This window comes from Rosa chinensis, chromosome 7 (genome assembly GCF_002994745.2).
Source record: "Rosa chinensis cultivar Old Blush chromosome 7, RchiOBHm-V2, whole genome shotgun sequence".
NCBI classification, from domain to species: domain Eukaryota; kingdom Viridiplantae; phylum Streptophyta; class Magnoliopsida; order Rosales; family Rosaceae; genus Rosa; species Rosa chinensis.
Window position 1 is genome coordinate 5,128,904 of NC_037094.1, and position 25,195 is coordinate 5,154,098.

Consider the following 25,195-nt stretch of genomic DNA (forward strand, 5'->3'; position numbering starts at 1 on the left):
TTCTTAGTAGTACTGATTCATTTACCTATGCGTATTTTTTTGAAGGCAAAGTCCGAACTCGCAATTAAAAGCGGGCATTTTGCGGGTCAAATGCTCAATCCAACCGACCCAACCGCGCTTTTGAGTTGGTTTGAGCCAACCGAATTTACCTTCACTTTCAAGTTTCAAGGGAGATGAACTGACAAAATAGTGCAGCTGTCAAGCTCTTTGATCTCCTCGCCAGTAGGACCACTAGACCACCAGACAAACATCTATGTTGTCTGACTCATTCCTTTCCTTATCCATTCGTTAACTGGATCATACGACAGGCCGTATGTATAGGAAGTACACGCTCCCAAGTAACTTGGCAACTTTAATCCTAAACAGTAAACGCGTTACCCAATTACAATCGGGCAACCCAACGCATCGGTGCTTTTTACCCAATTACAATTGGGCAACTCAAAGCATTGGTGCTTTTTTTCTTTCTTTCTCGGTGCTGTCAAATTAAACATGCATACACATCCATGTTGCTCCAATAATCCAGTTTGCTTTTTTGTGTCATGATTTAGATTCTGTTCGTTCCGCGCTAGATATTTACGGACTTACCCAAAGGAGAAGAACCTGAAAAACAACCCAGAAAGTGGTCACTGTCACAAGAGGGCAGTTTTGTCCTTTTAAGTCTTTCTGTTTCTTGATTGTTGATATCATGGGATTTCCTTGTCTGCTTGCTCATTTAACAGTTATATCTAGTTTGTCATCCAAATTTTGATTGGAGCACCTTATCATGTTCTTATACTCGCTCTAGATTTTTCAACCGTTGTACATTGTGAAAGGAAACCATTGTATATTATGAAAGAGTAGATGTGTTGAAAATTTATAATATACAACAATTCAAATCGACAATCATCTTTCTTATTTTTATTTGATTGAGAGTAAGGTAGTAAGTCATTTCAGTTATGTTAGTGAGCTAGTAACACGCTTATGGCATCTCTCAGCAAAGCTAAACTAATTTCTCCCCAAGGATATGGGATGGAGGACAAATCGGTCATCTCCCCACAAAATCAATCGTCAACTAGCGCAGAGGCGGGTGCCCGAATCAGGCTGAGACACTGTAAGAGCGTTACTTTGCCGTGGAGTGAAAGCAAAGAGGCCAAACAAGAGAAGAGAGAGAAAGGAAGGAGGGAGGGAAAAGCTGAGAGAGAGAGAGAGAGAGTAAATGCGTTTTGTTTTTTATTCATGAAAGAAACGAAAGCAGGAAAGAGCGAAAGAGAAACACCCACAATTTCTTAAAACACCCTCTTTTTCTCAATTCCCACAAAATTCCCAACAGTCTCATCCCACCCAGAAAAGAAAGCCAACACCTTTCAATATTTCCTGGTCTTGTATATAGTGAGATTGAGAGGAAGAGGAAGAAGAAGAAGAGTTGAACGACGTCGTTCGATGATGAACTGGCGGAGAGTGTTGAAGTCCGTCCAGGCCTTAGCAGCCCACAGCCTGCTATTCACCTTCACGCTCTTGCTCGTTCTCAAGCTCGACCACATCGTCTCCTACTCTTGGTGGTCCGTTTCTTCTCTCTCTCTCTCTCTCTCTGGTTTTTGATTCTATGTGCATGTATAGTCTGGAATTGTATCCGTTTTGGTTTTGATTTGAATGCAATTGGGTTTTGGTTATGGGGTTTTTGGATATATGAGTTGGGAAAGTTTGGAAATTTATTAAATTTGGTTCATGGGTTTTGTTTGGTTTGATGGAATGAGTAGTTTGTGGTTATCACTAGTTATTAGTTATAAAGACTGGATTTTTCAACTAGTGGCGAAAGGAATGGATCAGAATTGTGATGGTTTGAAAAGCGTTGCTTTGCTTATTGATTGGGAAATGAGTTTACTGGTGCCATAGGCGGTACAATTAGGAACAAGAAGGTAAATTGTTAACTACCAACTTGATTCAAAGTTTACATGGGATTAGTTATACTTACGCAATTCTGTTCTGCATTAACGACTGTTTTGGTAAGAACTGAGTAGAGCATGAGAACATATTTGTGTGCTACATGCATTAGGAAGTGAACTTTTAACTAACAGTCGAACGTTTTATAGAGAATAGGTTACTTTCATTCGTATTCTCATATTTGTTAGACCCACAACCTTGGGGGACTTCTTGTTGAATTTAGTATGTCAGTACTTTTGATTGGATGAAACTCTCATGTTGGTGAGGGCAGTAGTTGTTTAAAAAAGGACCATGAAAGTTTGAATCTTTTCTTCTAAATTGTGATCTTTATGGTGAGTGGTGATTCCGTCTGATTAATCGATGTGATGAACAATGCAATCTTACTATTCTTCATTTTTCTTTTTCTCCCTCAACCTATTCCCACCAACACTTGTAGGATTAGGACAATATCTCAATGGGTAAGGTCTTTCCTTTATGATCAGATAGTGCTTCTTAGTCATAATATCTTCAATTCAAAGAGCTATCGATTGACTGTTGCCGGTAGATATTGTGGCTCCAAGTATAGACTTGTGTTCTCTTGGATGGAAAGGGGAGAGGTATTGATTGGACACACTTTACATGCTTCTCTAACTAATTGAATCATGATTGTGGTCAACTTGTGCTGGCAAATACAGGCTAAAACACCGCTTTTCTTTGATTTCTTTTGCATACATTGTTTGAATATATATTCATCAACTCGTGGAATCTGATTTGGATGTTTTGAAAAACTGATGTTGCTGCCAAGATGTTGATATAATTGCATGGTCTGACATGCAAAAACAGACATACAGGCTCCTTAAAATGTAAAGTTATATAATTAGATTCATTTCTGAATGTTTTATTTTGTATGCAGGATAATTTTTTTTCCACTTTGGATATTTCATGCAGTTGTTGCCCGAGGAAGATTCTCACTACCCGCTCCATCAGTTCCACACAGTCGTCATGTAAGTCATCATGTTTCTTTATAATTTTGGTCTTGTATTTCATAAAATCTGATACTCTAATGATATTAAGATTTTCTCTGTTGGACAGTGGGCGCCATGTCATGCTGTTGTGGCCACACCATTGCTTATTGCATTTGAGTTGCTCCTCTGTATATATCTTGAAAGTCGTTATGGTATCCATCCATCTCCTCTTTTAACTTTAGTTTGTTTTTCAAAAAGAAAATAACAAAATATTTGGGGACTGATACCGGCATTTCATGTGTGGGGAAATGCATGTAGAAGAGGTAGAGCTGAATAAAGTCAAGTGTTTTTTTTTTCTTTTTTTTTCTTTCTTTTCATACACCGCAATAAAATTTCTACCAAGCCAGTATGGCTTCAAGAACCTATTGTAAGGTCTGATAGTTTATTACCTTACAGTTCACAGTTTTGCAGCTGTCAACTTAAAGGTTGTCTTTCTTCCCTTACTGGCATTCGAAGTAATTATTCTCATTGACAATTTCAGGTATCTCCTTTAACATTTGTTACTCTTAGGTGTTATCTTTCAGTAATAGACTTCTGCTTATTTGTCAGTTTTGTAGAGATCATGCTTAGCACATTGGTTCTAAGACATAACAAATTTGGAAAGATTGTTTGGCTTGCATCTGATTCAACTTTAGCACCCATTTGGCTGACCAAATAGAATCTGAACATTACTGTGTCCAGCTGTAACTCAATGTGACAATTTTCCACATCAATATTTATTGTTTTTCCTATAAAGTTATGTCATTTGGTTTTGGAAAAAAAAAAAAAAAAGGTGTGCGAGTATCATTGGCTTCCTTCCTATGTCTCTCCCCATCCTTAAGTTGTAGTTTTAAATGGTCTTGTTCTGGCAGAAAATATTGTTTCCACTCTGAGCTAATAAGATCAAAGACATGGAAAAAATTAAGCAAGATTATGAACTGGAAAAGAAATTGTTATTTCACTTTAGTTCATGGGAGGAAACATCCAGTTTTTGTTCTAGACAATAAAAATTCACGCCTGTTAGATATAATTAAGAATATGTATTCTGTTGACCCTACACCCGTGTATGGGACTTTTTGAAGCATTTGTTTGATACCCATTTCTTTAACAGAATGTGTAAGGCTCTAATGCCAGGGGATGATGAAAACATGAATGATGAGGCAATATGGGAGACACTTCCTGTAAGTTTCATTTCATCAGTTGACGAACTGTCCAATTTTTTGAAGACCTTGTTTTCATATGTAAAGGTGGATTCGATATAATTTTTGCTGTATTCACAATATTTTATTCTGAATGTTTAACCTATTCTGTGCCACCATTAATGTATGAAGAAGATTAGTCTTCTACAATGGACAGGAGTGATTAACTTTAAGTGAAAGTTCTAAAGTTTCTAGTCTGCATGCGACATCATCTTTGTTAGCAAATTGCAGCATCAGTTGTGACAAGATACCATGTGTGTTTATATTGTCTTTAACTTTCAGCTGTAGTTGTCAAATAATTCAGCATTTCTGTTTGGTTTTTTAATTAAAATGTTTTATGTCAATATGCAAGTAGCCTTTGAAATGAACTGGTTGTCATCCCTCAAGGCTCGCCTTCTTTTCAAATTTAAGTTTCTTTTACATAAATCTAGAAAGTATTTTGTGGAAGTACTGTAATTGGTTTGTCATTCTGTTTCTTGTAGCATTTCTGGGTTGCAATCTCCATGGTTTTCTTTGTTGCTGCTACAGTCTTCACCATGCTCAAGTTATCTGGTAATTTCTCTTGCTCCCAGTTGTAAATGTTAACAGTGAAAGGCATCTTCCCTTATGACTCATCTGTAAAACTTTTTCTCTGCGTGGTTTAATGCAGTCCATAGAATTCATTTCTACATTCTTATATGCATAGGAAAGATAAACTTTAATAACTAAAACATAAGTAACGTTCTTTAAACAATTGCTACTTATGTTTTTCCTTACATTAAATGTTGCAGGTCATGTAAATGCCCTTGGCTGGTGGGATTTATTTATAAACTTTAGGTACTATTTCTATCTAACAGCAGCTTTTTCTCATGTTGCCTTAAATTTTGTGACGAGATTTTTATTCATGTTTTGGGGACTAAAACGTGCATATATTTAACAGTATTGCAGAGTGCTTTGCGTTTCTTGTCTGTACAAAGTGGTCTAATCCAGTAATTCATCGAAATTCCCAAATAAGAGTAGCTACTTCATCTTCTACAACTATTAGATATCTTGACTGGAACAGCGGTCTAGTAGTTTCTGCAGAAGAGGATCAGCATCAAGATAGAATGTGTGGTCTGCAAGACATTGGCGGGCATGTTATGAAAATTCCGGTGATTGGTTTTCAAGTTCTCCTTTGTATGCGCCTTGAGGTATGTGATGCTTTTGTGCTGTGGCATGAGTCTTGTGACTACTATTCTTATCAACTGACCTACCTAATTTAAAATTTCAGGGAACCCCTGATCGTGCTAGACATATCCCACTTCCGGTTCTATTCTCTCCTCTTTTTCTACTACAAGGTGTTGGTGTAATATTTGCTGCATCTAGGTTGGTGGAGAAAATTGTACTTCTACTGCGTAGTGGAGCTGGCACAGGATTATATTTTAGATTTTCTTCCAGAGCACACGATTGCTTGGGGTTTTTGCACCATGGTTCCAGGTAACAAGTTTGTTTTTGCTAATAAAGATCTTGGGTAATCCAGATTGTCAACCTATTAAACACTAGTAGTACATGGGGTGAATACTGTGGAATAATTCTTATTTGATAGTGCTTTTGTGCAGGCTACTTGGCTGGTGGTCAATAGATGAAGGAAGTTGTGAGGAACATGCCCGACTGTTTCATGAGGGGGCTTCAGGGTTAGTAACTTAGTATTGTTTTTTATCTCAATTGTGATTATTGAACTTAAAGACTCTAGGAGGTTTGATTATTTTACTTCAAGAAATAAAAGAAAATCACTGCTTGCTGTGGTAGGCTTATTGATTTTCATTCTTATTTCACCTTTAAGGCACATTTTGCACATGGTAACATTGTTAGTTATGTTGACTTGACTGTTGATATGGCAGTAGTTATTTATATAACTATGGATCCGCTGCACCTGGGTTTGTTTGATCAGAAATTTGCTATTTTAGATTTACGTAACTTGAAGCGTTTTGAAAACACAGACGAAGAGAATTTCCTCCTGACCCTGTCATTTGGGGATTTAGTGCTGCATCATATCTTACTTAGGGGCTTTTAACAATTTCATAAAGCGTTTCAGCTGTACAACAGTACAGAAATATCTGATCTATGTATATTTTGTTCGTAATGTGCAGATACAACACTTTCTGTGGTTATCCACCTGAGATAGTGAAGAAAATGCCTAAAAAGGATCTCACTGAAGAGGTGATCAATATCCTCATTTCTTATTTGTTTGTTAGAGTTATGATTTGTACATGTGCCTATTTTCCCCTGGCTCCCTGATTTGATATTATGATTGTTATTCTACACTATAATTCTTCTTTTGCCATTGCCAAAACTATGTAATCTTAACTTGTCTTTTATTTTCATCATCCAAATATCAGGTATGGAGACTTCAAGCAGCTCTTGGTGAACAGACAGAAATCACAAAATACAGTCAGCAGGAGTATGAAAGACTTCAAAATGTAATGTATCTCATCCTTATCAATTGTATTACAGTATTGTGAGCCTGTGGTGTAAACTTCTGGATTTAACTGCTTGATATTTTTAAAGGCTGTCTTTTACTGTTCCTTGTTCTTGTCATTTTGTTGTTTTCTGCTCTGTTGCTTGGTATACATGGTAATATAGTAATATGTTTGACACTAAGTATTGCCACTAAAATTCAATGAACTCGACTTATTATATCAAATTTTCTTTTAGGTTAACATGCATGAGTGTCTTTTTTTAAATTCATCAACATTTTTTTTTATTGGTTAACCATCAGAACTAGGTGCATGCATATGTATGTGTTTGTTATTGAAATTTTCTATGATGCTACTGTCAGGAAAAAGTGTTATGCCGTGTTTGCTTTGAGGGAGATATCAGTGTGGTCCTGCTACCATGTAGGCATCGTGTTCTTTGCAGGTAACATGACATATCATGGTGCTTGTAATTATGTCAATGTCTTTCGGATGGAATAAAATGCTGATTGTTTTGCAATTTTGTGCAGTACCTGCTGTGACAAGTGTAAAAAATGCCCAATATGCCGTGTTTCTATTGAGGAGCGCTTACCTGTGTATGATGTCTAGCTTGGTTTCAGTTTTACCCCACTTCAGTTTTTGTATGGCATGAAATTAGGGTACATAGGGCTGGACGGTAACCTCACTTGAGAACAAATTTTAACACTGATTATACTCAATGACGGTGACTGGTCATTGCAGCTGTCTCTAATTAAGCAATGCAAGGATTAGGAGATAACGGAAATGCAGTTCCTTTGAATATAATTTGGTAGCTTCCATTTTCAGCTTTGAAATTGTAAATGTACAGGAAGAGAGTACTATTATAACAAGTTGGAAGTTATCAGATGAGTTGAATAGAAAAATATGTGACATGGTATTGAAAGACAGGGTTTCCGATGGGTTGACATGCCAGGCGAGGCTAACACTTCCATGTAGTCATGTCTGCGGCTATGCAAGCAAAAGCTAATGACCCTGGTGGTCTACTACAAGTGAGGTCAACGGTGTCCATGTCCGTGCAAAAGAGCCTAGCGGTGCTCATGTCGTGCAAAAGAGCCTAATAGCGAGGTTGAGCAGATCGAAAGATCTCATATGTTTTCCAGTCTTATGGGAACTGATCACAGAACTTTATTCCAAAACAAAAATACAAATATCTGAGACCATCATTTTTCGTTCATGTGGACAATTTTGGTTGAAAATCATGGACTGGGCAATTTTTTATTTTTTTTTCCTTTTTCTTCTTAAGAAAGTTTCGGGGTTGGTTCTTAGACGGTTGGAAAAGTATATACTATATCTTTCAGTATGCTTGGCCTCATTTGATAAGACATTATTAGCCTCATTGGGATGTGCGTAGACAGGGACACCGTTAACTTTAATAAACATGAGCTTCACCGTTAACTTTAATAAACATGAGCTTCATTAGCCTCATTCGATACTACTGTATGATAGCATTTCGATTATGTTAGTATTCCAAGAAATTGATAGAAAAGAAAAATAGAGGTCAACACATGGTTAGGGATGGCAATGGGGAGGGTAGGGTAAGGGGATTAAATTATCATCTCCATACCCGACTTCATTCTTTATTCCTTTACCCGCCCCAATCTCCGTAATATGATACTAGGGATTCCCCGTCCCCGACTCCATTGGGAATTACGTTTCCGTACCCGCCCTAATCCCCGTTAACAATATTATTAATTTATTATATAAAAATTTATACAAATAATTATGGATTGGAAAATATGAAGTTAAAATCAAATATCAAAATAAAATAAATTTCTTATTTCAATTAAGGAAAATTGACATGTTGATAAATATCATTTATTAATAGAACATATTTATTAACATAATAATATCAAAAATATACATATGATAAATAATATATATATATATATATATATATATTTCATATAATTTTTATTGGGTGGGTATGGGTATGGGGATCAAAATACCATCCCCGCCCCGTACCCAATTTCATAATTCGAATACTAGGGATCCCCATCCCCGTTATCCGATTTTCCCCGAATTTCTCCCCATTAGGGTCGAATATCTAATGGGTATATTACTCGATGAGGATTTTTGCCATCCCTACACATGGTATTAAAAAATTAAAACACAACACATAATCTCTTCAAATCTTTGTACTTCTGTACAAAAAGACTGGTAGTGGATCCAAAGTTAATTTGAGTCGGTAACAAATTACTTTCAAGATTTTTAGAAAAGTAAGAGGATGATTTTATTTCCAGACTTTTAGGTTAAAATCCTGTGGGAAAAGGAAGTGAACTTCCCTGTTTGGTTCGCAGAAAGTAAGCATCAGGAAAGGAAAGTTGTTCCTTTCCTGTGTTTGGGATGCAAAAGGAAAGGAAATACTTTCCTGAAGCAAAGGAAAATAGGGGGAAAATGGTTCATTCCATACTCCAAATGAATCATTTTTCCCCTTCTTTCTTTGCATTTATTACTCACAACATATTATTTTATTCCATTAATTACATACTTTTTAACAACTTTCCGAATAATCTCTCTTCCGTATAACTTTCCTTACATTACCAAACATCTGAGGCCATGTTTGTTTCCCGGAAAGTGGGCATTGGGAAAGGAAATACTTTCCTTTCCTGCGTTTGGGGACAGCCAAGGAAGGGAAACACTTTCCCAAAGGAAAGGAAAGTGATTCATTTCCTTTCCAGTCAACCAAACATGGCCTGAATGGAAAGTTCTTCGAAAAGTTCATTTCCCTTCCCATGGGAAAGACAAATGAACTATTTTCCTTTCCGCAAACCAAACGAAGCACATTTATAATAGAATAAGGTGAGCATCATTGATTTGACTTTTCCTAAAAAATTACGGTGCAAACATAAACAACTTAATCAATTTTTTTTTTAACCTAAGTTAAAAATAAAAATCTAGGCACTAAAAGGAGATGTAGATGTGGATGAGGTAACGGCAATATCATTGATTAAACATTTCCCAATTAGGGCATGCATGTATTCTGGTTTTGAAAGAGACCTTAAAATCTGAGTTTCTGGAAATTTTGCAGTAGAGTAATCAAACATTGGTATTTGGGGTACGCCGCCTCACCCAAAAAGGTAACACAATTTTGGGTTCCCTACTTTCAGTTTCTCCGGAGCAGCACACCCACCCACCCACGTATATAAAGTAGAGACCTTTATGCTTAAGGCCAACCCAAACCCTTCGAAAAGCTCACTATTCCCTTCTGGTTCTTTCATTTTGACAGAGACCCATTTGCTTTCGGCCAATTGGGTGTCTATATCTCGCTGATCTGGATTGGTTCTGCGCAAATTGAGTTCTGGGTTTTCTAATTCAGGTAAAGTGCCCATTTTTCCAGATCTTTTTTTTTTTTCCTTCTGAATTTGAGTTTTTGATTTGTGTCTAGCATTTCAATGTGGTTTGCTTTGTGTTTGAATGCTGAGAAATGAAAGATAAGATGGATTCTGGGATCGATAAGGTGCTGTAATTTCACCTGAAGTAAGAAAGAAACTAACTTTAGATTCAGCTTGGCTGAGGAAATCTCAATTAGTTGAAAAAAAAAAAGTAACTTGCTTTCGTTTCTGATGTGCTGAAGTGTTTTCAAGGAAAGCTGTAGAACACCCAACAAATTTTTTCCTTATTTTGGTTAGTATCTTACTTGGAAATTAACGAACTCTTGTTGGATTTATTGGTTTAGGCTATGGTTTACTGTTTGAGGGAAGAAAACCCCACAAGTTTAACTGGAAAAGTCTGGCATTAGTGGTTTGAAGAATGAAAAGTGCTGAAGAATCTTTGTAGGGGGGAATGGTTGCTGGAGATGATAGGCAAAGGCATTTGTAGGATTAGAAACGGGCTTTGATTTTATTGGAAATGAGTCGTTCCCCTTCATTTTCAGTGAAGTCGGAATTTAGTCCAAAGCTTGATCCAGAATCTTTGCAGCAATGGGTTGTGGCTTTTTGTATCATCAGATTTGATCTTGAACAGGGTCAGCTTATTGAAGAGTGTTACCCACCTGGTTGTCTTACGCAAGATGAGGAGCTTGAAATCGCTTTCAGTTCATTCCCAGATTCCGTTTCCCAGCATCAGAATCGCTCAAGCATTCATGACTGTATATTCTTTTTCCGGTTTCGAAGGCGGGAACGTCTTCAAATGGACAATGTGGCTTCCACAGAGATCACTGAGAGTAATAAGAAGTTACCTACAAATTCCCCAGATGTAAAACCCCCTAGAAGTTCAAAAAGTAACAACATTTCTGATACTTCAAGATACATGTATGGTTATGTCTTTAATCGACAGAGACATGATGAGAGGCTAAAACGAGGTGGGGAGCAGAAGTCTGTGGTAATTTTGTCGCACAGTCCTTTCTCTAGTGTGTTTAGACCTTTGTTACAAATCATGGGTCCTCTATATTTTGACATTGGAAGGAAGGCTCTTGAGCATATTGCTGCTTATGTTTCAATGTGGCCGTGCCCTGTACCTGGTAAGCTAATGGAGCTTCCTATTGGGAATGCTGCTCTGAAAGTGAACTTACCACCCGCCCACAGCTTGCCCTCAGAAAGTGGGATGTTGTTTGAAGAATCTGCATCCTCTATGGCTCCTTTTCTTCCTAATAATCAGTCAGTCCCACAGGGTCTTTTTCATGACTCAGATCTATTCGGCATCTTTAGGGGTCTATTGTTGCAGCTTTGGGTTCTGTGGGAGTTGTTACTTATTGGTGAGCCCATTCTTATCATAGCTCCTACACCTCCACAATGTTCTGAGGCTGTTGCTGGTCTTGTGAGTTTGGTAGCACCTCTACTTTGTAGTGTTGATTTTAGACCTTATTTCACCATCCATGACCCGGAATTTGCCCAGCTCAACTCGCTTCATGAAGGAGACACTTTTCCTCCTATGATTTTGGGTGTTACTAACCTCTTTTTCCTTAAATCTCTCCGTAATATGCCCCACGTTGTTTCTGTCGGAAGCCCTGCTCCTAATACCAACCGACTTCCTTTTTCTAGTAGGTCCTCTACTGGAAGACTTTCAGGTAGACCAGAAGGGTTTGGTCTTCAACAGCTTTCCCTTAAAAGATTTTCTCCTTCAAACTTGTTGAATGCTGTCAAGTTAAGGAGAGATGGTCCTCTTTGTCTCATGACAGAGCATAAGGAAGCCATTTGGAGCACTTATGCTGCAACAACTAAGCCTGACACTTCTATCCTCAATAGGCTTATAGATGCTGGGATGTCACCACGGGTTGAGGAGTCAATGTCAGTTGTTAACAATGAGATACTACGGCGTCATTTCTTGGAGCTCACCACCAACTTTTTGGCGCCTTTTGGTCCATATTTTAAGACTAGAACACCTTCAGAAGGATCTTCTCCGTTTGTCGATCCTCCTCCTCTCGTTCCGTATAATGACAATGAATTTCTGGCAAGTTTATCAGCAAGAGGACCTGGGAAGTTTTTATCAAAAAGGATGAGATCGAACTGGCTGGACTTGTACAGGTAATAATTGCTAAATTCCAGATGTATTGTTAACTGCCACAACTCACTAATCTTTCCCATCTCATTCCTATACTCGGTTCTTTTTAGTAATGGTAAGCATTTATTATGTGTTATCTGTCTGTATAGGCGGTTTCTGCAAGGGCCCAACTTTACACCATGGTTTCAAAGAAGGCGTACTGTTGCTGAACAAGAGCAAGATAGACTCTGGAAGCAGGCGAGAATTAACACCGACATACATCAGTTAATATCGAAGATGTCAGAATTGGAAGTTGTTGATTCCTTCAATGCTATTGAGAGACATATTCTTGGAGAAACACAGGTAAGCAGGCCCCACTAAGTATGCTATCTTGTATTAATACCTTTCCCACTCCAACAAAAAAAAAAAAAAAGATTCAGAAGCTATATATCTTCTGATATCTTTGTGAGGTGACCAATTCTAAGATTGGTTTTTGTATTAATGTTAAATTTGTTAAGATCATCCGAAATCCTTATGTGAGATGTCAAAAGGTGGAATTCGTCAAGAAGTCAAGAAGTGTGTCGTGGATGCATGGTTTACAGGACTGCTAGGCTTTGTTTATACTTTCAATTGTGTTTTAACGGATTTATAAGATCTTGGTTGCTGATTCAACTGTTGGACCCACACACAGACCCAAAATGTGTGTTCAAAAGAAAAGAAATGTCTAATGGTCTGAGAACTATGCATAAGCTTATCCGTCATCTAAACATATGATTGTGCAGATATTCTCCCCATATGGCCATATGTTAATGCTTCATTACTCTTTCAGCTTACAGATTCTTTGCTCAAACCATTTGCTTCATGTTTCTATTCCTTATGTTAATGGATGATTATGTAGATTAAAGTATATTCATTTTTCCAATCATTTTCACTCATCAGCTGCAGCAATCTGGAAGCGATGGCACAGATAGCACAGACTCTGCTGCGACTTGCCAAAAGCTAAAGCGAGATCTGCAGGCAGTTTTCAATGTGCTTCCCAAGGACGTGCAACAACTTCTACTTCTTAACCCAGAAAGGGCAGCTCTTCTGAAAGGAAGCTCTGAAAATAAAAACCTTCCGGGGACCCCGCCTATACAAATTGGATCGCCAACGTCACCAAGGTAGTGTGCAAAAATGTCTGGGAATCTGTTTCCTCTGATATCGACGACCTGCTGTTAAAGGACAGCGCTTGTGATTAATTTGTAGCTTACTGAGCTGAGAGCATATTCCCTGACTTCAAGCACCATTTTGACCAGGTTAGTGATACTTGATTCTTATTTCCCTACTAATGATGCTTTGCATTCTTTTCTTCTGAGCTTACTCCTTTTACTATAACAGACGGGCAAGAAATCAAACTGTGATACAAGTCGTCCCTTTCCCAGTGCCCACTTCAGAGGATTTCTCTTCTTTTCAACCTAGACGGAGCTTCGGGTGTTCTATAATTCATGGGAAGTCAGAACTTGCCTTTCTGATGGAAGTTGAAGATTCATGTTGTTGGAACTGTGTAGTCTAGTAATTTGTAGAATTGCGGAGGGAAATAACCTCCAACTTGTAGCGCACACATCAATTCAATATTGTCAGACCTCTCCCTCTCAGAAAGTGAAAGATCAATTTATTGTTTTGTTTTGGGTTAAAAAAGAAAACAAAAAAGGTTTCACTTATGAATTGGTCCTGTTTTAATTTGAAGCTTTTCCATTGAAGCTCTACACAAACAAGGACCCTCTAGTTTTGTCCAACAGTAATTTTTTTGCCTAAACCCATTTTTTGTATAGATATTTCCACGGTAAGAAATTTTCTTTACAATAAAAGTGAATTTGAGCAAGACCAACTGACCAATCATCACTGGATTTTTTGGTTGCAGATTCTTTGTGAAAAGGAAAGGAGAATTATTCCTGTAAAAAAGTGGACCACAAATCAATTTTAACCCGTTGATTATATGTCTCATTTCATTGTTGAATGTGACACCCTTCATACTTGTCTGCCCTTCAAATCTAAGGATATCTTTTGATTTTGTTATAATCTCCACTACATGATGTTTTGTTGACCCACATTAACGCTCAGGTCTTGAATCAAATTGATGCTTCAGTTTAAAGGAATTTATATCTCTATACTCTCTATCCATCATTAATGGTTTATGCATCTCTGCTCAGATCCACAAACCCTTCATCATTTAAGAATGGTTAAGCTGATTGATACGATGGTTAGGACAGCATTCTTTTCTCATCCATGTTCCCACTTCAACTTAAACTTAATCATAACCACAACAAACTTCTAACATCAAAATCTTCTTCTCACCTGGACATGGGGTTGGGTCTTTCAGTTAGGCTGGGTTCCAAATTCCGTTTCAAAAAAAAAAAAAAATCTTCTTCTCACAGTCTTGATACCAGTTTGGCATGGTTTATGTTGTGCAAAAAGCTGCTTAAGTAGCATAATATATTTGATAAAACTTAATAAAACAACGTATTTCAAAAAGTTACACTATTAAGCTTTAAGCTGTTGCTTTTAGTCGGTAATAAGCTAAAAGTTACAGCTACTTACAATTTAAACCAAGCTATTCTAAAATGAGTCTTAGTCAAGATCATCTAGTGATCAAACAATTAAGAGACCATACATTTATCAATATTAAAGTTGAATTCAATTATTCGTAATTATAAATTTCTTGATCATTGGAAACCAACCTACTAGAATACTCCTTACAGATATGTATTTGTATCTATAAAGAAGATGATGCATTTGCTCTATACATGTAAATTTGCAAATAATGCAGGCCTAAATTTCCTGAGGGTTTTGGACTTATATGTGGGCGCATTTTAGCCCAGAACTTGAAAAGTTGAAATGGAGAATTGGCCACGTCTTAGTAATAGACAGAGAATCTTTCTGACTTTATCAAATTTTACTAATTCACCAGAGAAGGAAAAAAGTGTGCACCCTTTTCAAAAATTAAATTTCCAGTTCATATTTCGGATAAACTGATAAAGAATGGCCTATTGGTTTTAAGGTACTATTCAAAAATGGGAAAGCTTTGTTGTTACTTGTTATAGTCAGTTAGTTTAAACCAATATATGCAGCAGGGTCAAAAGAGTTCACCCTCATGGCCTCATAGTCAAAAAAGCTAACGAAGGTTTGATGGGTGGACTTGAACACAGCTTTATATGCACACAATTTTAGGTAAATGTATTCCATTGAGTTGTTTTATCATATTTTACGAGTCACTATTCTGACGACTCTCATTACGTTACGAATGAACTTTTAAACCATATAATATAGAATTTTTATTGTATTACATTGCGTGATTAGAGATTAGACAATTGAGTTTTTAATTGAATCAGTCTTGAATCAATCGACTGTTAATTCAACGACTCTCATTGCATTTGAGAAGATATAAAGCAAAAAGCATAGTAGAATTTTCTGCAACACTAATGAGATTACAGCACTTTTGCATGTGAGATTGGTAGTTGGATGAAAAATTCTCTGGGCCTATCTTGCAGTTCCTAAAATTCACCACCTCTATGATTGCCATTGTCTCACTTCAGTAGCAGTAAACTGATGCAGAGAGAGAGAAAGCAAGACATAAAGAAAGAGATTTTTTTTCAGCTCCAACTTGCCTAGATGACAAATCACCCATCCCTTCACTTCCAAAGTGGTCCTCTTCTTCATAATTTGACAACCTCCTCCTCCTCCTCTCACCTTTATCCTACACACGCTCTCCTCCCTCACCCTCTAATCCTGCGCACCCCCCCCCTCCTTCCTCTCCCCTCCCCCTAAACAACCCAACAAGACCAAACCCTGAATCCCGAACCCACTTCACCATCTTCCAGACTGAAACAGCAGCATTTGAGTTATGTCGAGCTGGACCCGAGAAGAAGACAAGGCCTTCGAGAACGCAATCGCTTTGCATTGGATCGAGGACGATGAGGAATCATCGTGGGACAAGATAGCGTCTTTGGTTCCGAGCAAGAGCATGGAGGAGTTGAAACGACACTACCAAATGCTAGTGGAAGATGTGAGTGCAATTGTGTCAGGGAACATTCCGGTTCCTAATTATGGAGGGGAAGAAGCTACCACATCGGTGAGCAAGGAGAGCAGTAGTGCTCGGGCTTCTTCTTCTGGGGTTTCAGATAAGAGATTGAGTAGTGGCCATGGAAATGGAGGTGGGTTTTCGCCTTTGGGTCATGACTCGTCTGGTCATGGAAGTAAAGGAGGGTCCAGGTCAGACCAAGAAAGAAAGAAAGGGATTCCATGGACAGAAGAAGAGCACAGGTATATATTTATATATATATAGATATGAATTTGTTCACTTTTATATGAGTCTTGCACTGAAAGAATGAAACTTGAAGCTTATTTCTAGCAAAGTACAGAGCTTTTTAGGTCAAAGTAGATTCATAAACACAAACCCATCTTCTTGTTTTTTTGGTATGGCAAAACACTATCTTGTCCATGAATTGGTTTTCTATATTTGGGACAGACAAGAATTGATTCATTCAATGTGGGTGTGTAGGCAATTTGACGTTATTGAATTGTTAGTTTCCTATTGATATATGGCAATCTAGTTGATTAAAGAAGGAAGGCGAATCTCTTTTAATTATTATAGAGCACTTGCTGACTAGTTTTCTTGTTTTTCAGGTTATTTCTACTTGGTCTTGACAAGTTTGGCAAGGGAGATTGGAGGAGCATTTCAAGGAACTTTGTCATTTCCAGGACCCCTACACAAGTGGCTAGCCATGCGCAGAAGTACTTCATTCGCTTGAACTCGATGAATCGGGACAGGAGGAGATCGAGTATCCATGACATTACCAGTGTCAACAATGGTGGGGATGTCCCATCTCATCAGGCACCAATTACAGGGCAACAGAGCAATGCTTATGCCCCAAGTGCAGCCGCGATAGGACCACCATCGGTGAAGCATAGGCCTCATCAGCCGCATATGGCGGGTTTAGGAATGTATGGAGCGCCGATGGGGCACCCAGTTTCTGCTCCTCCGGGGCATATGGCATCCGCGGTTGGCACTCCTGTTATGCTTCCTCCAGGGCACCATCCCCACCACGCCCATCCTCCCCCGTATGTTGTCCCAGTTGCTTACCCAATGGCACATCCGACAATGCACCAATAACAACACTTCTACTAGGATTTCAGATTTTTAGTGATTTTGAAAGGGAATAATACATAGCAGAGCAGAGTCAAGAGAACTGGATTCACTTTCCTGTAGCATTGATTTCTATTCAAATCATGTTTTTCATAGAACATTTCCGTTAAATTCGTTTTGTAAATATGAAAGCAGACATGATGTTGACAATGCAATCCATGTTTTTGTAGGCAACTGGAAACCATGAATGGCTCATTACTGTAAGCTCTCCAAATTTTTTTAAAAATATTTTTTTAATATGAACCATCGACTGCATCCAATGAAAGGTTTGCATGTAGAGAACACAGACGTTAGCTTTTTCGACTTCAAAAGACATGAGCTAAAGATGGTTGATTGTTCCAAAAACAGAGGACAAAGATGTACTCCAATTGCATGATATCAATTCTCACTTTAAAAACATTATGGACAAGCCATAGTAGATTTCATCCTATTCCAGGAACTAAAGATAATCTACATAGCATGTTGATTATCTAATGCAACGAGTCAATCAAACACCCTTTCGCTTCACATGGGCATGCCGATTTTGCCCCTTTAAAAAATGATACAATAGACCCTTCCGTCCCCATTTCCACCACATTGGAGTCACAGCCCTCCGTTTCTTTTCTATTTGTTTTCCTGCAAGCAAAGATGTAGGTTAAAGTAAAGATCTAGACCTGTCGGCCAAAGAGTGTATACTGTATAGACTATAGAAAAGAGACAAGAGTCCTCACTTTTGTTTTCAATAGAGTGCATTCTCGCTTGTGACTGCAATTTCGTAAAGTTGGATGCCAAAACAGGCCAGTAGTTGCTTTGAATTTTAAGGACCTCTAGAACAGTCTGCAGTCCAGATCTGGAAGGTGAAGTGTTGTCCAATTCACATCCTGGACTTTCACCTAGTAAAACCTATCTCATAGAAACAGAAATCAGAAACATCTCGCATAACCTATCTAACCTCCAAAGAAAGTAAAATGCAATTGATGCTAAACAAGTAAAATGGGAAGCACCGGCATCTCTTGAGATTTAAGACCATGTGCTGTGGCCAATGGAGACACACATAACAAAATCGTTTCATAAATGAAAGAAATGATTACCTTAATTACTGAAGTAGCAGAAGATGATATTGACCGTAGATTGTACCTGCCAAAAGAAAAAACATCATCCAAATCAAGTTCTACCAAAGATGGAAATAGAATATAAGAGACCAACAAAACTTAAAGATGAGCCACTAACCCGCCCTCAAGAATTACTAACAACTTCCCTCCACACAAGTCGGTCAACATGTCAGTCATCTTTGCATAGCCGGCAGGAGTAACCTACGGTAACAAAATCACTAGAATATAAGACGTATGGTAACAAAATCACTAGAATATAAGACGTACTAAAGGCAAAGATGCTGTGCAACAAGCTTTTTTAATAAAATGACACGGTAAACAATCAGATATCAGCAGCCATATGATTAAAAATTATCAGAAAATATCAGAAATCCTTACATCACAGCATCCTAGAGGATCACCCCTCGCTGCATCAAATCCTGCTGATATGATGGTGACATCGGGAGCAAATGCAGAAGCTGCAAAACAATAATGGTTTCAGAAACCAGTACTTGAACATCAGAAAATCAAACCAAAACAACCGTGAGTCCCCACCCCACCCCCCACCCAGAAAGAAAGAAAGAAAAAAAGAGATATGACTATCAAATATGTAGAAAACTAATTTTTCAACTTTTGTGTGAAACATGAGGATATGATAGATAAACCTTATGAGTTCATGCATGTAGTGAAGATGAATGTAAATATTATAACAGTCCCTGGAAAAGAAGATAATAACCTATAGGAAGCACAACATGCTGAAATGCGAAAACATAGTCATTATCACCCACTCCACCACGACTCCATGGAACATTCACACAGTATCCTTCAGCTCCCATGGTACCAACCTGAGGTAGCCATCACTCAAGTCCCTTAGTTATATTCCAACACATAACAGTATGATAAATGACACTGCAAGAACACAGTACAGAATAAAATGCAACTAACAATGACAGAAAAACTGTGGGAAATTTTGTTACCTCATCAGCGGCTCCAGTACCAGGATAGAACTTTCCCCCCTCATGTCTATGTAAGGATATATACAGGACCTAAATAAGAGGCCCAGCTTATCAGCACTAAAAACCAAGCAAACCAGAGATGAAACCAGAAAATTCAATCATTATGATGCTCACTGATTTGTTCTGTTCAAATATTTCCTGGGTGCCATTCCCATGATGAACATCCTGCAATTATTATTGAACATTCAGGGTTGAATATTAAACCAAAATTGCTTCCAGAGGAACATAATAATGAGATAATTACATTAGAGGATCAACTTACCCAATCAACAATTAGCACTTTCTTAGCCCCAGAAACTTGAGCTGCTATTGCAGCAACTGCTGCATTATTGTGGAGGCAAAACCCCATAGCCTGCTTTATACCAGCATGATGACCAGGAGGACGAACCTGAGACATTTGAAAGAGTAACTATCAGCTCTGTAACTCTAAAACAACCCAAATATGGCTACATGAGTAACTGATCTTTGGGTAACTTGCAATGTAGTATACTATGCTGTAGCCTGTGCAATGATCTACTACAATTTATTCCCTGTCCTTTCAACAATGAGAAATATGTAAAGTTCGGGGTAGTGAATTGCCAAAATTGAAAGCACAGGGAGTAGATTGTCCCAGAGGCTACAGTACAGGGTAGTACTGCAATTAGCTTTAAGATTTTTCATACCAGAGCAAAACCATTTTTTGTACGTCCAGAAACAATTGCTGAAGCAAGATCAGCACATAAACCTGCTGCAAGCCTAGCAGCGCGTGCTGAATGTTCATTGGCATATGTGTCAGGGGTGAAATAACTGCCAACCATCCATAACTTAATAATCAGGTGGCAATACCAAACGATTAATGCAAGCTGATGTTGCTCACTAACCATAACAAACTTAAAAATATTTTGTACATAGGTCTAAACAAAATATATCAGATCTAGGGGTACCCTTTCTTCCATTTATGCTCAGAATCATGATGTTTCTTCTATGAATTATATGCTTCAGATATATATATATATATATATATATATATAAGTTTGCTCAGGTGGAAGAAAAAGGTGCGGATTTCCAGTTTTGACCCACTTTCCGATCACATTTTTACATCTTAGCCGTTCAGTTTTTAGATCCTAATGTATAGATCATCTCTGCAAAATTTCAGCCAATTTGATGATCGTTAAGGCATCCAAAATTGCAATTTACACGAACGGACAGAATCTGTCGAACCGGAACCGTTCGTATTTATAATGGTAAATTGCAGTTTTGGATGCCTGAACGATCACCAAATTGGCTGAAATTTTGTAGAGGTGATCTATACATTATGACCTAAAAACTGAACGGCTAAGATGTGAAAATGTGATCGGAAAGTGGGTCAAAACCGGAAATCCGCACCTAAGCAAAAAGTGCGGATGTCCGCACCGGAGAAGCGCTGTATATATATATATATATATATATATATATATATATATAGAGAGAGAGAGAGAGAGAGAGAACTTACCTAGAAAACATATGGCCTGTAAGATCAACAGCTTCAACATGCTCCAAAGAATGGACCTTTAATTTGAAAAAGTAACCCCACAATTACAAATTACAAGCAAAAGGAAGAAAACCTCCATTATTATTGTAATTTACTTCCTTTTAAAGGACAAACTACCCCCAACAACTTATTGATTAAGTGAACTACAAACCCTAAACCTCCCAAAGTCAGAAGTCAGCTAACTGGCACTCCACTGAGGAGCCATCTGAAGGGTGGGTTGCTTACCATCTGAAGTTCTTCACGCGTGATTTCTCTAGCGGGAATTGGATAACATCGTCCTGGAAAGATACCTGCAAAAGTTAAAATTCCACATTTGCTATTAGTCTAAAATAAGATAACAGTAACATCCAACACTTGACAAATGAACACCAGTCCACAGTCCAATCAAACTTAATCAGTAACAATTGAAGTGCACAACTTTTAAAAAACTTCAATGAGATAAATACCAGCTGTAGCAAGGCTAGCAGCAATAGCTCGAATACGGTCAGGTCTTTCTGGGTGTGGATGCGACGTCAATTGAATCTACTCTAGCACGGCAATCACCAGAAAAGAGGACGAACAAAAATAGTGTTAGTATTGCATAAACAGAAATGAAGAGTTTCTAACTTGCCACATTAGTGTAAAAAAAAAAGCTTTATGGCGCATCAAAAGTTATTGCAGTTTGGATGTTCAGATAAGTATTGATACGTAATCTAGTAAAACTTCATATATCTTGACTTGGAAGGAAGACATGTATTGCAGAAACACCATACTTCTGAATGTAGCAACATTCTCTCATCAAAACCCACAGCAGTAGAACTGTTAGACGCTGAATCTTGTGACCCTGTGTCTACCAAACAAAAAAAGAATTATATAAGAAAGTCATCAACATCACTAGGACCAATTTTGGCAGTCAGTCTACCAAAACTCAATAACAAATTAAACACACCAAGATTTCAAGATAGGCATACAATAGACTCTTAGAAGGGATGGTAAAAACAATACTGACTCGCTTGATCTTAGTCTTAGTTCTTTTATATGATCTGCAAACCTCTGAGTGACTTCACAGTTCACACATACAAGAAGGATACTGAACTATGTGAAGGACCTTGAACATATCACCACAACCTCATATTAAGCACAACGAAAGAAACACCAAAATTTCTGATACCAGAGTTACAGTGTAATTTTAAGCATCTTCAAATTTAGTAAACAAAATAAACAGGTGCCAAAAGGCAATACTGGCCACCACATAAGGTTGGCAGCAAGACACGTAATAGTTGCATAAACATGATTTCTTAAGAGAAATCGTAGCACATTGACACACCATCTAAAAATAAATGAATCAATAGCCAATCAAGTACCCACCTTTGTGTCTTTCTCTAATGTCAGAATCAATTTCAGTTAGGCCTGAATCCGGTAACAGGGGAGATGCCAAAAACCCATGCCTAAGAATTCCAGATTCTCTATGTTCCCCACATATCTGCATGGGACCAATAGCACCAAATTATCCTTGCACAACCATGTCTGCCTGACAACATACAAATAGAACATATCAAAGGCAGAATTGTAACCCAGCATCCCTGGGGAAAGTAACTTACATCACAATTGACATCCCCAAGGTTGACCATTGTGCAGTTGGTGCAGAACCACTTCACAAGTTCAACATTCTTTTGCAGGGGCTCCCAATCACTGTCATCATCCTCGTCATCGAGGTCTTGGTTGTACACATCTTGGAAAGTCATTTCTTTTTGCTGTCCTGCCTTTTTCTGCAGATCAATAAAGTTGAATAGGTAAAGGCAATAGATACAGCCTATACAAAGCATGAACTTGTCCTAATCAACTATAATTCTTGAATGTCATACATCAGCATGCCTCTTACACTCTCTTATATCAGAAAACTTACACTTGAAACATCAGGCAGCGTGTTTCCATTCACATCATCTGTCGATGCATCTTTGCCGAAGACTTCATTGTTTGATTTGTGATGACTTATCTCCGCCTCCCCATTAGCTAAACGAGTCATTTGAAGTGTTTCCAGTATCAAGTTCTGTTCAGTGCTTGCATGGAGATTTTCAGCCACAATCATTCCTTCAATAAATTCCAACCATCAGCAACAATGCTCAAAGACGCCATCACATTTTCACAATCATACACAAAACACAAAACAACAACAAAAACAAAAAAACCCAATATTGTTTTCAAGAAAAGTTCGATTCTTTCACCAATGTACTTTCATCTCAACAACCTTTCATCATTTCACAGTTCAATCAAACCTTCTTACCCACGAAATCAAAAAAAAACAAAAAAAAGATTCAATCTTTACATTCCCGCCAAAAAAAACTCCCAAAACCAATCAATTCCCCTATACACGAAACCTCAACAAAAGCCCTGAAATTTACCACGGATAAACCAAATGTACGCAGCAGAAACCGTGCAGAAGAAGCTTGTCAAATTTTTTGCACCTTTCAATTTACAATACAGTGAGCCTAAACACAGTTACTAGGTGTATAATTTTAACTTTTTACACAAGAACGCAATTCTTGAATCTCTGTAAAAAACCAGAACCAGAGAGAGTGAAAGAAAACCCTAGATTGTACGGAATGTATAGATACAGGACGGCGTGTATTTATATCTCTGAAAATCGTGAAGAGGTTGAAGAAGAAGGGAGTGGTAGTGATACCTGGTAGAGGACAAAGGGTGGGTATGATCTGCTGTAGATGCGAAAGCAGAGCCAAAAATTTCTGGGGAAAGCAGAAGAGCTGTGCGACCTATCAACTATCGTTTTTGACTCTCTTGTGTTGCAGTGATACCCTTGTTCAGATTCTGTTTCGAGATTTGCCCCTGAGTGCTTTGAAGTTTGTACCTTTTGTTTTGCGGTGTGGCCCTTTTATTTTCCAAGTTTTTGCTTATGAGACGTGTTAATTGTTTAGGGTTTAGGGTTTAGGGCATACGGTGGGGGAAATTTGGTTACCCAAATGAAAGAGGAAAAGGATACCATGCAAGATTAATAAAGTAATGTATAGGATGTTTTAGCTGAAATTTTGGGTAAAATGTAGTATGGGGTTGCAGCACGTGAGATACGATGCACGTTACTTAAAACGTATGGTGTGTGTGAGATAATGTGAGAGTTGTCATAAAAAGATAATAGAAGTTTTTAATAGGCGAATAAGTTATGTCAGACTGTGGGATAAAAGTGGATATAGTAGTTTGTAAATTGGAAATAATTTAACATCTGATGGAAAGTGAATTCACACCAAAGGGGTTCGAGGCTTTAAATTCTCTCCCATTTCAGAGGGTCTTATTTGAATGTGTGTTTCACGTCTTAAGCATGCAGCCATGCACTTTCCAAAAAGTTGACATGTTGCAAACCTAGAGCCTGATGATCGTACGAGAGTCGGACAATAATTACCACTGAGACATCATCAATCTTCCATGTAAAATGGGATAATATTTCCTATTGCAAATCACAGGTCCGATGATCATATGAGAGTCGGACAATAATTACCACTGAGATACTATCATTCCATGTAAAAGGAGTCGGGCGATAATTCTAACGACAAAAATAAAACAAAATGTTTCTTCTCGATACCATCAGTATTTTATTTTTTTTATCCGTGAAAAAGTTAAAATAGAGAGAGAGGAAGAAAATGAAATAATGACAGGTGTCCAGAAAAAACCTTTCGTTGTTATATGCAGACATGGAGTAAAGTCGATGGTACCATCCGGGCATCTTTTCCTAACAAGTACCAATATCACCACATTTCCGCTATTTACATGTAGAGATGACATTGTTTGACTAGGTTTGACAAAGTGGGATTTATTACATGACTTTGGTGAATATTTCATAGAGTTTTTATAGGGACCTTGATTCTCCTGTCTCTCATTTAGACATTTTTCTTCGTAACAATAAAGTGAATGAAGGAAAAGTTATTGCAATCTTAATAGTTCTACAAGAGCAAGCCCTGCCTTCTTTGGCATAGATTATACACTTCAGCATAAATTTTCTCTGAGCAGCGAGAAGAGGGAAGATCTAAGAGTGCTTAATTATAAATCCAATTCCATGTTAAGATCTGATATTAAACTGCATCTGATTAAACTAATCACTTGCTTTAGTTTGATAAAGGGTGGCACAACGTACCACATACAAAACTAATAGCCGATCTTAACCCGGAGATTAAACACATCTGATATTAGCCTCTATCATCCTTCATATTAAGCCTGCAAATCAACAAAACTACAGGTTCTGGTTTTGTTTATCTTATTTGATGCAGGGACAAAAATAAAGATGACCATGCTTCCCTCACCTGAGAACGCTAAGTCCATACTGGCAATATTACCGGGTCTGGTTTGAGGGGCCTGCCAGATGTGATCAGACCCACAGAAAAAAAGATCAATATGCGAACATCTTCCCTGATTCTCATCTGTACTGTCGCATTCTTTATTG

At 37.9% G+C, this 25,195-nt stretch overlaps 4 protein-coding genes across 10 annotated transcripts; 3 read left to right on the forward strand and 1 right to left on the reverse strand.

Moving 5' to 3' along the window:
- The first annotated feature begins 1,126 nt into the window (after positions 1-1,126).
- LOC112177043 lies at positions 1,127-7,456 on the forward strand. Of its 2 annotated transcripts, none has more exons than XM_024315216.2 (14): positions 1,127-1,538; positions 2,813-2,903; positions 2,992-3,076; positions 3,321-3,405; positions 4,015-4,084; positions 4,585-4,654; positions 4,873-4,918; positions 5,022-5,271; positions 5,352-5,557; positions 5,680-5,754; positions 6,211-6,280; positions 6,460-6,540; positions 6,900-6,979; positions 7,065-7,456. In XM_024315216.2, exons 1-14 carry the CDS (start codon positions 1,420-1,422, stop codon positions 7,141-7,143), a joined length of 1,407 nt encoding a protein of 468 aa, XP_024170984.1. In that variant the 5' UTR covers positions 1,127-1,419; the 3' UTR covers positions 7,144-7,456. The 2 variants fall into 2 exon arrangements, with proteins under 2 accessions (XP_024170984.1, XP_024170988.1); XM_024315220.2 differs by having other exon boundaries at positions 1,128-1,538; positions 3,336-3,405.
- A 2,076-nt stretch (positions 7,457-9,532) lies between these two features.
- LOC112177041 (protein DENND6A) lies at positions 9,533-13,673 on the forward strand. Of its 3 annotated transcripts, XM_024315207.2 has the most exons (6): positions 9,533-9,650; positions 9,800-9,889; positions 10,250-12,035; positions 12,162-12,354; positions 12,931-13,286; positions 13,369-13,673. In XM_024315207.2, exons 3-5 carry the CDS (start codon positions 10,423-10,425, stop codon positions 13,153-13,155), a joined length of 2,031 nt encoding a protein of 676 aa, XP_024170975.1. In that variant the 5' UTR covers positions 9,533-9,650; positions 9,800-9,889; positions 10,250-10,422; the 3' UTR covers positions 13,156-13,286; positions 13,369-13,673. The 3 variants fall into 3 exon arrangements, with proteins under 3 accessions (XP_024170975.1, XP_024170974.1, XP_040367068.1); XM_024315206.2 differs by lacking the exon at positions 9,533-9,650 and having other exon boundaries at positions 9,659-9,889; XM_040511134.1 differs by lacking the exon at positions 9,533-9,650 and having other exon boundaries at positions 9,659-9,889; positions 12,937-13,286.
- A 1,984-nt stretch (positions 13,674-15,657) lies between these two features.
- LOC112177045 (transcription factor MYBS1) lies at positions 15,658-17,328 on the forward strand. Its single transcript, XM_024315221.2, has 2 exons — positions 15,658-16,290; positions 16,654-17,328. Exons 1-2 carry the CDS (start codon positions 15,872-15,874, stop codon positions 17,138-17,140), a joined length of 906 nt encoding a protein of 301 aa, XP_024170989.1. The 5' UTR covers positions 15,658-15,871; the 3' UTR covers positions 17,141-17,328.
- Positions 17,329-17,463: 135 nt separating this feature from the next.
- On the reverse strand, positions 17,464-23,585 carry LOC112177042 (histone deacetylase 15). Of its 4 annotated transcripts, none has more exons than XM_024315209.2 (18): positions 23,432-23,585; positions 22,655-22,839; positions 22,350-22,517; positions 22,117-22,231; positions 21,522-21,592; positions 21,216-21,291; positions 20,995-21,059; positions 20,731-20,786; positions 19,922-20,045; positions 19,522-19,647; positions 19,374-19,424; positions 19,221-19,289; positions 18,980-19,088; positions 18,643-18,722; positions 18,383-18,465; positions 18,244-18,289; positions 17,884-18,055; positions 17,464-17,788 (listed from the first exon to the last, which is right to left on the reverse strand). In XM_024315209.2, exons 2-18 carry the CDS (start codon positions 22,835-22,837, stop codon positions 17,661-17,663), a joined length of 1,722 nt encoding a protein of 573 aa, XP_024170977.1. In that variant the 5' UTR covers positions 22,838-22,839; positions 23,432-23,585; the 3' UTR covers positions 17,464-17,660. The 4 variants fall into 4 exon arrangements, with proteins under 4 accessions (XP_024170977.1, XP_024170976.1, XP_024170980.1 ...); XM_024315208.2 differs by having other exon boundaries at positions 21,522-21,598; XM_024315212.2 differs by lacking the exons at positions 22,655-22,839; positions 23,432-23,585 and having other exon boundaries at positions 21,522-21,598; positions 22,117-22,279; positions 22,350-22,491.
- Positions 23,586-25,195: the final 1,610 nt, after the last annotated feature.

What these genes read in the sequence shown, in the direction of transcription:
- LOC112177042 (XM_024315208.2), bottom strand. Translation starts at nt 22,837, where the DNA reads ATGATTGTGGCTGAAAATCTCCATGCAAGCACTGAACAGAACTTGATA. An exon ending in CAAAAAATGGTTTTGCTCTG is followed by an intron (nt 19,648 to 19,921) that starts GTATGAAAAATC and finishes CAAATGTCTCAG; the next exon opens with GTTCGTCCTCCTGGTCATCA. An exon ending in ATCCTCTAGGATGCTGTGAT is followed by an intron (nt 18,466 to 18,642) that starts GTAAGGATTTCT and finishes TTGTTACCGTAG; the next exon opens with GTTACTCCTGCCGGCTATGC.
- LOC112177043 (XM_024315216.2), top strand. Translation starts at nt 1,420, where the DNA reads ATGATGAACTGGCGGAGAGTGTTGAAGTCCGTCCAGGCCTTAGCAGCC. An exon ending in CACCATGCTCAAGTTATCTG is followed by an intron (nt 4,655 to 4,872) that starts GTAATTTCTCTT and finishes TAAATGTTGCAG; the next exon opens with GTCATGTAAATGCCCTTGGC. An exon ending in GATTTATTTATAAACTTTAG is followed by an intron (nt 4,919 to 5,021) that starts GTACTATTTCTA and finishes TATATTTAACAG; the next exon opens with TATTGCAGAGTGCTTTGCGT.
- LOC112177041 (XM_024315207.2), top strand. Translation starts at nt 10,423, where the DNA reads ATGAGTCGTTCCCCTTCATTTTCAGTGAAGTCGGAATTTAGTCCAAAG. An exon ending in AACTGGCTGGACTTGTACAG is followed by an intron (nt 12,036 to 12,161) that starts GTAATAATTGCT and finishes CTGTCTGTATAG; the next exon opens with GCGGTTTCTGCAAGGGCCCA. An exon ending in ATATTCTTGGAGAAACACAG is followed by an intron (nt 12,355 to 12,930) that starts GTAAGCAGGCCC and finishes TTCACTCATCAG; the next exon opens with CTGCAGCAATCTGGAAGCGA.
- LOC112177045 (XM_024315221.2), top strand. Translation starts at nt 15,872, where the DNA reads ATGTCGAGCTGGACCCGAGAAGAAGACAAGGCCTTCGAGAACGCAATC. An exon ending in TGGACAGAAGAAGAGCACAG is followed by an intron (nt 16,291 to 16,653) that starts GTATATATTTAT and finishes CTTGTTTTTCAG; the next exon opens with GTTATTTCTACTTGGTCTTG.